At 41.7% G+C, this 13,649-nt stretch overlaps 1 protein-coding gene across 2 annotated transcripts in view; it reads left to right on the forward strand.

Annotated features, from left to right (window-relative positions):
* The window catches only part of STK32B (serine/threonine kinase 32B), a 259,946-nt gene that overhangs the window by 32,027 nt on the left and 214,270 nt on the right, over positions 1-13,649 (forward strand). For both annotated transcript variants that reach the window (XM_084627288.1, XM_084627287.1), the window contains exon 2: positions 4,715-4,770. In XM_084627288.1, coding sequence (XP_084483414.1) covers positions 4,715-4,770 — 56 coding nt within the window. The remainder of the gene's footprint in view (positions 1-4,714; positions 4,771-13,649) is intronic.

Below are 13,649 nucleotides of genomic sequence, written 5' to 3' on the forward strand. Positions count from 1 at the left end.
TGAGGCCAAACTCCCATTCACATAAATAGGACTTTTACCTGCCTAAGGAGTGCAAGCAGCAGGCGATGCTCAATCAAATGACATTTTCTTTAAACAGAGGTGTCTGGTTTAAAACCAGATCAATAAAATGTATAAGAAATATCAAAGGGGTGTAGTATGTGAGTTACAGAGATAAGCTTGTTTGCAAAGGAGAAAAGCTGTCAAAGAGTGGAGTAAAAATCACTCTCTACCATTTTAACAAGAGGTAAGGGGAGCACATCTCTCTGAGCCTTTCACATGCTACAAGGATGTACATCTCTGATCAGCTTCAAGATCCTGGTCACTGATCCTGCAAGTCACTCCATTCACTGACTTCAGTGGGTGCACTGTGCAGAGTGACTAGCCGGGACAGGGCATAAAATGTCAGAAGCCTCTGTGGATTGGGGTCTCGCGAGCTCTGGATCACTGAAAGAACAGATTCCGGGACAGCACCTTTGATAAATAATAACCATGGATTGCCTAGTGCTAAGGGAGAGGAGCACAGCCTTTTCAGCATAGGCCCTCATTTGGATCAAAATATTAGACTCATCTCTTTAATAAGCCTTCCGCCAACAGCACTGTAGCCCACTCTTCAGTGTGTGTTATGCATACCCACTGTGCCTGCTCCACAGATGATATGACTCTGCTACTGCACCCCATTAACCTACTGCTTTGTTTAGCTCACACTCTAGTACCCTGCTTCTAGCTTCCTAGGTTCAATTCCTGGTGATTATCGTGCAGATATTTGTTATGGCAGCGCTAACAAATGGACCAACAATGCTTTCTTGAAGATGCTGAAAGCTAGCAAAAATAATCTAATATTTAATATATTATATTATTAATATAATATAATATTAATATATTTAATAATCTAATATTTAATATATTATAATAATATTTAATATATTATATTATTAATATAATATAATATTAATATATTATAATAGCATTAATTGAGTCAACATAAACACTACAAGCATTGTTACAGGGAGACACTGAGTCGTCAGCCTTTCTCTTTGACTTGCTATACATAGGGACTTAGGACTGCAAGGGAGCTCCTGGGTCATCAAGACCAGTCTCCTGCTACCACAGGCAGCCCCCTTGTACAATTGCAACCATCTCATATAACTGGTCTCGACCTTAAGAGGCACTACTCTCCTATTCGACCTGGGCTGGTAGATATTTTAACAGGGATGTATATCGTCTCACTTCGAAGTTTTGTTTGTTTGTGAGTAGTTTTTTTTGCCTGAAGTGGTACATTTTCAGAGCAACTTTGCAAAGGTGCTATACATAATTTTGCAGATGCCCAGTTAACACAGTGGAGGGCACACTGGAAATGGACAGCCAAAGCTAGAACAACACACAAGTTGCCAGTTCTTGTTTGTTTGTTTAATAAGTTTCAATAAATGTTGCCAATTTCAGTTCACGTGGTTCTGTAGCCTTTGGATTTCACTTTAAAGTGTGATTCTGTTCTGACAAGTGATTGTAAAAACTGAATCACACATTCCCATGGTTGTGTCTCAATATCAAATTTGCTCAGACTACCAGTATAATGAGGGGTTTTTCCCTTAACTACCAGCCCTACCACCTAACCTAGGCTTTGAAAGTCACACTGCATTCTATCTAGCTCATGCAACAATACCGCTAAGAAAGGTTCTGAAAGCCAAAATCTGCTCTTTCACAAGCCCTGGCTGGGATGATTTAGTTGGGGACTGGTCCTGCTTTGAGCAGGGGGTTAGACTAGATGAGTTCCTGAGGTCCCTTCCAACCCTGATATTCTATGATTCTGTGATTATGCAAAGCCAGTGTAGTCTCTAATTTATATTGCTGTGACTCTGGAGTAAATCTATTCTATGCTAATCTTCTGAAGTAGGCTTTGTATTACGTCTAAGAAAAATGTGTGTTTCTTTTTAAATTACATTTTGCACTGGGTTAGCAAACCGTATAGGGAAGGCCTGATGCAGACCCTTTCACACCATCCAAACTCCCTTTCACTTCAATGGATTTTCTGCCTGAATAAAGAGATGACAGGAATAGGCCCTGAGAGTGGTTAGTGCTACCATTGCTATTGCATATCTGTAACAGGATGGCAGTGTTTGCCTATTAGCAGATGATGATACTGCTAGAAACCATTAATTTAACTGATTTGCTGACTCACTGGTGCAGCTGGCTCATTATGGGTACAAGAGAGCTTGGGTGTTAGCCTGAGCTGGGACCTGAGGGAAGGAATGAAGAAACTGTAAGAGCAGATAGAAAAGGAGTACTTGTGGCACCTTAGAGACTAACCAATTTATTTGAGCATAAGCTTTTGTGAGCTACAGCTCACTTCATCGGATGCATACTGTGGAAAGTGTAGAAGATCTTTTTATATACACACAAAGCATGAAAAAATACCTCCTACCACCCCACTCTCCTGCTGGTAATAGCTTATCTAAAGTGATCACTCTCCTTACAATGTATATGATAATCAAGTTGGGCCATTTCCAGCACAAATCCAGGGTTTAACAAGAACGTCTGGGGGTGGGGGGGGGGGTAGGCTCGTTCACCTGCACATCCACCGATGTGATATATGCTATCATGTGCCAGCAACGCCCCTCTGCCATGTACATTGGTCAAACTGGACAGTCTCTACGTAAAAGAATAAATGGACACAAATCAGATGTCAAGAATTATAACATTCATAAACCAGTCGGAGAACACTTCAATCTCTCTGGTCACGCGATTACAGACATGAAAGTTGCTATATTACAACTAAAAAACTTCAAATCCAGACTCCAGCGAGAAACTGTTGAATTGGAATTCATTTGCAAATTTGATACAATTAACTTAGGCTTGAATAGAGACTGGGAGTGGCTAAGTCATTATGCAAGGTAACCTATTTCCCCTTGTTTTTTCCTACCCCCGCCCCCCAGACGTTCTTGTTAAACCCTGGATTTGTGCTGGAAATGGCCCACCTTGATTATCATACACATTGTAAGGAGAGTGGTCACTTTAGATAAGCTATTACCAGCAGGAGAGTGGGTTTGTGGGGGGGGGGAGAGAAAACCTGGATTTGTGCTGGAAATGGCCCAAATTGATTATCATACACATTGTAAGGAGAGTGATCACTTTAGATAAGCTATTACCAGCAGCAGAGTGGGGTGGGAGGAGGTATTTTTTCATGCTTTGTGTGTATATAAAAAGATCTTCTACACTTTCCACAGTATGCATCCGATGAAGTGAGCTGTAGCTCACGAAAGCTTATGCTCAAATAAATTGGTTAGTCTCTAAGGTGCCACAAGTACTTCTTTTCTTTTTGCGAATACAGACTAACATGGCTGTTACTCTGAAACCTGTAAGAGCAGATACACTTTAGTGTGGAATTTTTAGTTTACTAGTTATTAGTATTTTGAGAATGACCTTTTCAATAATAAATCAGACCTGAAGAGAAGTAACTTGCTTTCACTGAGGGTTTGTCTACACTGCAGTTAGGCACCTGTGGCTAGCCCTTGTCAGCTGGCTCGGGCTGTGGGGCTGTTTAATTGTGGTGTAGACATTTGGGCTTGGACTGCAGCCCAGACTCTAGGACCCTGCAAGGTGGGAGGGTCTTCTGTAGCCTGAGCCTGAATGTCTACAGTACAATGAGCAGCTTTGCAGCCTGAGCCAGCTGGCATTGGCTAGCCACAGGTGTCTAATTGTAGTGTAGACATACCCTGAGTGTCTAGGGTTGTTGCAGTGAGGGAAGGATTCCATACATACTCACTGTAACACGTTTGGTTTTTTTTAAACTAGACTTTGCACTTTCTGTAGCTTCTTCTGTCTGAAGATCTCTGATGGGCTGTATGAACAATGAAATATCCCTTTGAGGTTGGCATTAATTCTGGAGCCCTGCGAAATGCATTTTGCTGGGTGGATGAAATGGTAAAAATTCTAAACAATCTCTGCTGCACCGGGGAACTGTAGACAGTTATTGGACTGGAGCCAGTGACATCAAAAGTGGATAAGACTGACTCAGGAGTGGAGTGGAATCAGGCAACCCAAAATTCACTCATGGGCCAGAATTCACACCCCTCTCTTTTGTGTGTGTGTGTGTGTGTGTGTGGGTGGGGTGGGGTGTGTGGGGGGAAGCAACAGCTGTGGTCATCCTTCTCACTGGGATATATTCTCCCTCCAATTGGTACAATATTGCCAATCCCAGATGTTCAAAAACCAGGAATTAGATTTCGCCCCTCCCCTCCCCCACAAAAAGGTGAGATTTTCTTTAAACCCATGAGGTGGTTTTTTTTAATTGGGTTAATTTATTTTACTTACTGGTTTCTGAGTATTTAGGTTCCGTTCCGTTCATACTTTCAGGTTTTTGTCTGCAACTATTTTTAAAGAGGGAAGGTCATCTCTGTGTAAGCTCAAAAGCTTCTCTCTCTCTCTCACCCCAACAGAAGCTGGTCCAGTAAAAGATATCACCTCACTCACCTTCTCTCTCTAGTATCCTGGGACCAACATGGCTACAACAACACTGCAAACAATGCTTTTTTTCCCCCAGTCAAACATATTTTTATTTCGAGGACCTGGGGCTTTAAGAAAAACAGTAAATATCATGAGATCTGTGATAAAGTCACAAGAGTAGGCAACATTGCATCGTTTTTAATTTTTAAATAATTATTTCTGAGCCTGCATTTTACAAACTATTATTCCTCTCTTTTTCTATTTGCTTTTACAGTTAATTTTGACCACTTTCAAATACTGCGTGCTATTGGGAAAGGGAGTTTCGGAAAGGTAAGAATCAATGTTTAGTTGTTGTTTTTGGTGGTAAATCTAGCAGCAGGTTTCTTCATACTAATATGATGTGCTCATTCACTCTGGTTAGACTAACAGAGTTGCATTTTTGTAGCATTCTGATCACAATCAAATTAAGCGCAACTTTGGTTGTACATTAAATTAAGTTACTCTGACATTTGCTTAAGTTAATTGTGTAAATATGATTATAATATCTTCCACAGGGCTTATCAGGACTAAGAAATCCACTTCAAATAAATAAATAAATGAAAGAAGTAGTAGCAGACATCTCAGTTAGGTTGTACAGATAAATCAGGATCAGAACTAGATCATTCTTATCTATTTTAATATTTAAATTACAAAGATACTTTTACATTGATTCAAATACATGTAAAGTTCTATCAGCTGAAATGTAATTATGGTAGAAAATGTTTCTTTAATTCAATGAGCATGTGCTAGAATAGGGAAAACTAATGACTTGTTTACAAATGAGTATATAATAAAGAAGCCGGTAATAACCAAGATTTTAAATTTTCATATGGGTAAATACAAGGCTATGCAGTCAGATGGAGTCATGTTAAGAAAATGTTAGAGAGAGAATATTACTTGAAATGGTAAATTTTGAAGCTTGCATATAACTTGGACAGCAGATCAAATAATAATGAGTTAGACTTTGATTCAGGAGATATTTAATTTAAGCATATGCCCACTGTGTTCTTTGGAGCTACTCCCACACTTACGATTAAGTCCATATATGAAATTTTGCAGGATCGGTGATCTTACATGGGTAATGGTGTATTTCATCCAGCAGAAACCCAAATCACTTTGCAAGCTGACTTTCAAATTTTTGGCTGTAAATCTTTATTTAGACCAATGAATTTCATGAGAAGTTTTGCCTGAATAAGACTGCAGGAATGAGTGTCATATGCAAAACTTATCCAAGTATCCTCTCCCATACCACTGAGGTTCAGCCACCTCTGGGGTGGAACACAGTAACTGTTTACTATCACACAGCACTACTAGAACGTCACATCAAACTGAAACTACAGAGGTCCTTCGTGATTCCACTGTCTGGGGTACAGGTTAGATCCAGGATAAGTATTCATAGGTATATCCAAATGATCCTAACCTTTGACCGGAGCTTGCATTCCTATCTTTCCCTCAGAGTTGCCCCCTTACCCTGATATGACTGCCTTCCCCAAAAGGCCCTGGCTCTTCATGCCAGATGCAGCTGTTTTGTAAGGGAAGGAAAAACGGAACACTACAGCCCTCTGAGCTCTTCAGGAGCTAGCTGGTGGATCCATTCTTGTCAGGGCCATGTGGGGCCCATGGCAATGCTACCTAAAAGAGACCGGTTCATGAAGCACTGTTTTTGTAATTCCTGATACGACAGCCTTTTCTGGTGCTGAGTATTTGTTTGGGGTGCAGTTGGCTACAGTGTTCTCTGAATCTTTTTATCATTTGGATTTAGATTCACAGTCCCCTAGAGCATCCACTGAACAACAGGAAGAAATATACACATGCTGCTCATCTTTTAACATAATTTGTTTAATGTACAGTTGTTAGTGCAACAAAATAGTCTTCTGAATAATGTACTCATTTATCCCAAATCAACACAAAAAAGTTCCACTCCATATCCTGTCTCTTCCACAAACAGTAAAAGAAGAAAACACATGTTAAGATGACCTGTCCTACAGTATCCACAAGGAGGGCGGGTCAAAAGCACAGCTTCCAAAAAACTTTTTTCAGCAAATCCCTTTCAGCCCCTACCATCCATTCAGGAATGACTTTGATCCCAACTTTACCTGTCAATCTCCTTCTGGAACCTCCTCATGATGGAAAGCAGCAACACAGTGTTGTTGCCTCATCATTTCCTTATTTTGGTAAATTGTGCCTGAACCTATTGTAATACCCTCCCCGATTGATGTCCCGTATTTTATTTTGTGCTTGTAGAGCATGGCACTTTTCTTGACTTGCCTTAGTGTCAAGATAGGTGAAGTAATATCTTTTACTGGACCAACCTTTGCTGGTGGAAGGGACAAGCTTTTTGAGCCCTTTCTCAGGACTGGAGAAGGTAACCAGAGCATCTGAGCTAAATACAAGTTGAGACAGAGTGTTAAGCACAAGGGGTTCACGCATGCTAGCAGGCAGTAGGGTGTGTTACAATTTGTTCTAATGAGCCATAAACCCAGTGTCTCTGTTTAAGTCCTTGGTTTTTAGGGTCCAGCGGAGTTACGAATTTAAGTTCCCAGACTCATCTTTTGAAGGTATTATGCAGGTTTGCTTGGAGGAAGAGGACTGAGAGGTCATATATGGAGTGATCGATTTATGAAAAGTGTTTGCTCATGGGTGATATGGTGTTTTTTGTCTTTTTTTTGTGAGCTCAAGAGCATAGTGACTATCTGGTTTCACTCACACAGTCGTTGTGGCATTTCATGTAGTGGATGAGAGACCCCACATGTGATAGGCATGTGTATGATCCATCGAGCTTGAAAGGTGTGTTATGTGGGGGGTGTTGATCATTGTAGCAGTGGAGATATGTTTGCAGGTTTTGCATCTGCTGTTCTGGCAGAGTGTGGTGCCGCTTTCAGTTGGTGTGCCTTGGTTTGTGGGGAGCTCACTTCTGTTTGTGAGGGTGGGGGGTTGTTTGCAGGCCAGAAGAGTAGGTTCAGAAAAGATTTCTTCCACTGTGAGGTGGTATGACAAATTGGGAAGTGTGGTGAGTGGTTCCCCCTTGCCTGTTGTAATGGGTTCTCCCAGGGAATTTGGGTGGCCCTTTCCGTGATGTGGTCCATTTATCTGGTAGAGTGCCCTGTTTAGTGAAGGTGGTTTTAAATGTGTTTAGGTGTGTATGCAGAATTTTCTCTCCAGAGCAAATTCTGTGGTACCTGAGTGCCTGGCTGAGAAACTTATTTTTCTAGGGTGTTTCTAGGGTGGCTGCTTGATCTGTGGAGGTAAGTGTGGTGATTCAGGGGCTTCTTGCAGATAGTTGTTTATAGGGTTCCATTGCTGAAGCTGATGCTGGTGTGGGAGTGTTCTAGAAAGAATTTGATGGATGGACAGTGGTTATTCAAGTTATGGTGGAAATCAGAAGGCATTTAGGTCATCTCTCCAGAGGTTGAAAATCTCATTGATGTAACTTGGGTATATCATTGGTTTCATGGTCCGTTTTTTCCAGAAATCCTTCCTTAAGGTGGCCCATGAAGAGGTTGGAATAATGAGGAACCATCCTAGTACCCATGGCTATTCCCATGGTTTGGACAAAGTGTTCATTAAATGTGAAGTTGCTGTAGGTGAGTTTGGCAATTCATTTGGGGTGGATTTCAGAGTGCTGTACGTTATCTTGTAAGTATTTGAAGGAGGCAGTGATGCCATCATGGTGAAAGATGTTGGTGTATATGAAGGTGGTATCCATCGTGGCAAGGGTGGTGTTCTCTGGGAGGTTGTTAAAGTTGCAGAGCTTCTTAGAGGAAGCTGGCTCTTTGTGTGGTAAGTGGTTTGAAGATGGTTTATATGAGTCCTATATTCCTTCAGTAAGAGTGCCAGGGCCAGGTATGCTGGGTCTGCCTGTATTCCTTTGTTTGTGTATCTTGTGGCGCACCTTGTGGGGTGGGTTCATGGGGGATGAGGTTGTAGAGTTTCTCTTGGAGTTGTTTGGGGAAGGATTTGATGGTACCTTTAAATTCTTGTGTAAACTGTGGTTTGGGTCTCCTTTGAGTTCTTTATAGTAGGTTGCGAGAGTTGTCTGTTAGCCTCATTGATGTAGTCATCACAATTAAAGACTACAATGGCGCCTCTTTTGTCTGCTGGTTTGATCGCTATCTGATAGTTGGATTTCATGGGCTGTGTAGCTATCCTGTGTCAGTAGTGGAGAGACTGTGATAGATGCAATATTTGCTGAGAATATCACTGATTTATTTCCCCTAAAGCAATGGATGTTATGATCCAATGTCTGGCTTTGTCTGCTGGAGGGTGTCCAGTCAGATTATTCTTTTTTTTGCTTTTCTTTTTTTTTTCCTTATGACTGTTGATGGGGATGTGATAGTTGTGGGTAGTGGTATCTTTGTTGTGACAGAATTCCTTGAGGTGGTGTCAGCAGAAGAATTCTTCTGGTTCTCCACATGATAGTATGGTATCAGATTCTGTGGTGGAGCAGAAAACCAGTCTCTTGGAGAGTACAGATACTTCAGTTCCAGTTAGGGGCAGTCTTGATATGTTGATGATGTTGAGGTGTTGTGTATTGTGTGGGGGTCCTGGTGTCATGGTATCTCCCAGAGGTGGTTCCACATTTTATTTTTGTGTTGGATGGCTGTCATCGGCCTTTTTTTTTTAGAGTTGTTTTGGGTTTCCTGAATGATCTCCAAGTAGGTTTCCTGTTTATTTTGAGAGGGTTTTTTTTTCTCCCAGTTTGTGGGAGCATGTGATAATTTCTTGTTTGAGGAGTTCCCTTCTGGAGTATGTAAGATGGTTCCTCAGTTTTTCTGAGGTCCCTTTGCAGAGCTTTCCCACACACTTAGAACTGTATGCAGTAGTCAGAGGGTTATAGATGGACAGTCCTCTGGGGATGATGATGTGTTTCTTGCATCTGCTCAGGAAGTAGATGTTGCTGTTCAGTCTGGCTTCCTTCATCATGTTGTTAAATTTCCATTTTAAGGAGCAGTGTTTGTTGTTTCCCCTCTTCTGGCCACCCCAGCCTCTTTTGTCTTCTGACAGCTGCAAGACTTTTTATGACACTCCTAGCTTTATATTTTACTGCTACTGGGTTGCAGTGTCTATGTAGATATATCTTAAAATTACAGGGTTGCTACAGCAACCTTAGGCCTCTGCAGGGTTCAGCTGCAGGTGGCAGCTGATATGACAGGCACAGACTTTGCACAGCTCAGCATGCTTTTGTGCGCAGTGCTCAAGGTGATTCTCTCCATCAGCTGTCCTTCTCTTTCCCTCTGGAGCTAACTCCCTCAGCAGCTACCCTGTCTCCCTAGAGACAGCCTCAAAAAACAAGAAAGCATTTTTCCTGACTTTTGTTGACATCTGAGTGGCAGTTTATCTTCAATATTTGACTGCAATAGTATTTGTTGTATGAGAATTCACAAGCCACTCAGCAGATAGGAGGATGAGCTCTTGAGACATAAAGACTTGAGAAGTGGTCACCAGACTTTCAAATGACCCTATACCAACATGTACCATTTTCTTAAAGGAGCAGTATCTGTCTTGAGATTGACAGGGCAGATGCAGTCTTGTAACTACAGTAGTAGTTCTTTTACTAGAGAAAGTGAAAAGGTATACCACAATGGCTGTGAGCAGGATAGGAAGGGACCATGGATAAAAAGGGGGAGGAAAAAAGGAGTAAAATTAGTTTTCCTGAAATAGAAAGGTTTATTTACCCTGCTCTGACAGCTAAGGTTCCAATTCAGCAAAGGATGTGCTTAAATATCAAGTGACCTAAGTTCTGAGCCTGATTTAGGTAGCGATTCACTAAGGTATGCAAGCATATATCTTCCTTTAAACAAGTGAGCAGTCTCAGTGGCTTTATCCCTAACTTCCTTTCTGGCTTTGGGTAGCTACTTTCGCAGTTTTCTCCTCTGTACCACAGGACATTGATATTTCACAGTATCTTGAGATCTCTGGGTGAAGGGAACTTTCAAAGTTCAGGGCACTATACCATTAGTATTTCCTCTAATACCCAAAGCTGGCCAAGTCAGAAATTCCTCAAGAATAGTCCTCCGCTTGGTAGTCAGTATTTCTTTTCCTGGTTTATGACCTTGTAAAAAGAAGTCCAGCAGGGAACACAATTTAAAAAATCATTCAAACTGCAAATTCCTAAGATAAGTCCAGGTAATGGTTGTTTTACACCCTGTCAAATATTGCAAGTGTGTGCTTGCATCTGATCAAACTAGATTTTCTTTTCTTCCTTAATAGAGTTCTGTAAAATGTGAGTCTAATCAAACCAATTACCGTAAACATTATATATCTGGATATTCAATAAATCAAATATTGACTAGGAATGAAATACTATAATTTTCATTTAGCTTTACTGCAGATGTAACCATGTAGTTGCAGGCTCGCACTGGCAGGATAATTTGAATTCAAGTGCAGGGTCTACTTTCCACGGATGATATTGTACCAGACTTCTTCAAATTCTCTGTTCAAATTGTCAAGTACATTGAACAGTCTGCAGCATTGGCCCCTATTTTACTAGCTAGGGCAGAAAACATTTGTGGAACCACCACCCCACCAGCAGCCAAACCAAAAAGAACAAAACCCCTCCAAAATACCACCCCACAGCCAGCCAATCGGAGTGGAAAAAAGGCAAAATAAAAAAGCAAAGCAGTGTGGCACTCCCTGGAAATTGGCATCCAGGGTCATTGCCCTGCTTGCCTGCCCCTAGAACAAACCCTGACAATACGACCTCCTTAAATTTAAATTATGATTTGACTGTACAAACATTTCCTCCTCCTATATATCTCAGGTGTTGAGACACAGGGCTGAGGTCTGATGCTTACTGGTGTACATCAGGAATAGTTCTACTAAAGTCAAGGGAGCACCACTGGTGTAACACGGATGTGAGACCAGAATCAGTCCCACAGTCAGGGCCTGCTTGACTGAATAATTGGTAAAGTATTTTCTAATAATCTGCAGTTTATCCAACAGCAACATACTGCACCAGCGCGGAGTAATAATGTTTCTTGACAATATGGCCACAAATATTCTTGAGCTTGAAGTGACATGAGAAGATTCTGGGCTAGATGTTTTGCCTCTGTTCCAGCCGTTTTGTATTGGTCATGCCTTAAAAGGGCAGCTGAGGGTTCCCTGGGTCAGAGAAATTCCTTAGTGGTGTAAAGCCAGGTCTGTAACACCCAGCCCCCAACCCTTTTCTAAGTTTCTCCAGTCTATGGCCAGGGCCACCTAGCTGAGACCATGGATATTAGTGGCTTGGAGCATGAGGGGACAGATCAGGAGTGGAGGATAGATTCTGTATCCCTATACACATCTACTATCTATTGCTTTAGCAAGTTTGTCCCAGACATAGACAGGAACAACTTAGTTGGGACTAACAGTGTGTGGAGATAGAGTACCTCACCTCTGTTTCCAGTTGTCTCCCCTAGGCAGCTGCTCTGGAGCCCAGCACAGAACACCTGGAATTGCGACTCTCCTGGGTGGATGGGAGACTTAGCCCTGGTCTACACTAGGACTTTAGGGCGAATTTAGCAGCGTTAAATCAATGTAAACGTGCACCTGTCCACACAATGAAGCCCTTTTTTTCGACTTAAAGGGCTCTTAAAATCGATTTCCTTACTCCACCCCCGACAAGGGGATTAGCGCTTAAATCGTTCTTGCCGGGTTGAATTTGGGGTACTGTGGACACAATTCGACGGTATTGGCCTCTGGGAGCTATCCCAGAGTGCTCCATTGTGACCACACTGGACAGCACTCTCAACTCAGATGCACTGGCCAGGTAGACAGGAAAAGAACCGCGAACTTTTGAATCTCATTTTCGGAGACTGCAGGAACTGTGGGATAGCTACCCACAGTGCAACTCTCCGGAAGTCGACGCTTGCCTTGGTACTGTGGAAGCACTCCGCCGAGTTAATGCACTTAGAGCATTTTCTGTGGGGACACACACACTTGAATATATAAAAACGATTTCTAAAAAAACGACTTCTATAAATTCGACCTAATTTCATAGTGTAGACATACCCTTAGTAGGTATATATTCTCCAGCAGGGAAAGTGATTCTCTGCAATCCCCATCATTGGTAGAGGAAGTGTTTGTTTAGGACCACGTGACTAGGTGGGAATACTGCACAGCACAGTGAATTTCTCCTCAGAGTACAGGTAGCAGATTGAAACTGGCTAAGAGACAAGTTCTGCCTTCTTTTTATACAATAAATCCTTTTCCAGACCCCACCTCCATTACACAACGGTGTGAAGGCCAGGTAGAATTGCAGTCCTTGCACTCTGGGGACCTGTTGAGCAAGGGGTGTAAACTGGATCTCAAATTTGTGTAATAGTGTGTGTCCTCCCTTTGCATGTTGGAGAATTCAGAGGCAGAATACAGTCCAGCACTGGACTTTACTCTGGATTGTGCCTCAAACGTTCAAGCTAGCTCTGAAGTCATAATCACATCAGTAAAAAGAAAAGGAGTACTTGTGGCACCTTAGAGACTAACCAATTTATTTGAGCATAAGCTTTCGTGAGCTACAGCTCACTTCATCGGATGCAATCACATCAGTTTTACTCTCCAACGGGCTCCATGGGGAAGGCAACTCTGTATGAATATGGCCCTTGTCAGATTCTTTGACAGCTGTTAGCTTTAAGAGAACAGAATTAGAGGAAACAAATCAGTCTTTAGATTTTATCAGGTGAAAGGGACTATTCCATCTCCCAGTGACAGCAGTTCAGGTATGTAAAAACAACTCTCTGTGGCTAAAAGAAAAGAAGTACTTGTGGCACCTTAGAGACTAACAAATTTATTTGAACATTTTCGTAAGGGACACTTTAAAAATAAGCATCACATGTCCCAAAACCAAACTGATAGACAAATTCAGCAGGTGTCATTGATACTGAAGCTGAAGGTACCAACTGTGCAGAACTCTAATTATTGACTTGATATTCACAAGGAAATTCTAAATGGATAATGTTTGTAATGTGAGCACAACAGGTGCAGAATCCCACACTTATGTGCAAATGAGGGAACTGTTCACTTGCCTCCCTCTTTACACATCAGTTAGCCTGTTTCTCTTTACAAATGTTGGATTTGTGTTCCCATTTTTGTTTTTGCACTTGTTGTGGCCCATGTTTCAAAATGTCTCCAAGCATTTGAAAGTATTTAAGCAATACAAACATTCCATGATTTCCAGAAAATATCTTTAGTATTTT

The sequence above is a fragment of the Lepidochelys olivacea genome, assembly GCF_965140295.1.
Source record: "Lepidochelys olivacea isolate rLepOli2 genome assembly, chromosome: 4".
In the NCBI taxonomy this organism is placed as follows: domain Eukaryota; kingdom Metazoa; phylum Chordata; order Testudines; family Cheloniidae; genus Lepidochelys; species Lepidochelys olivacea.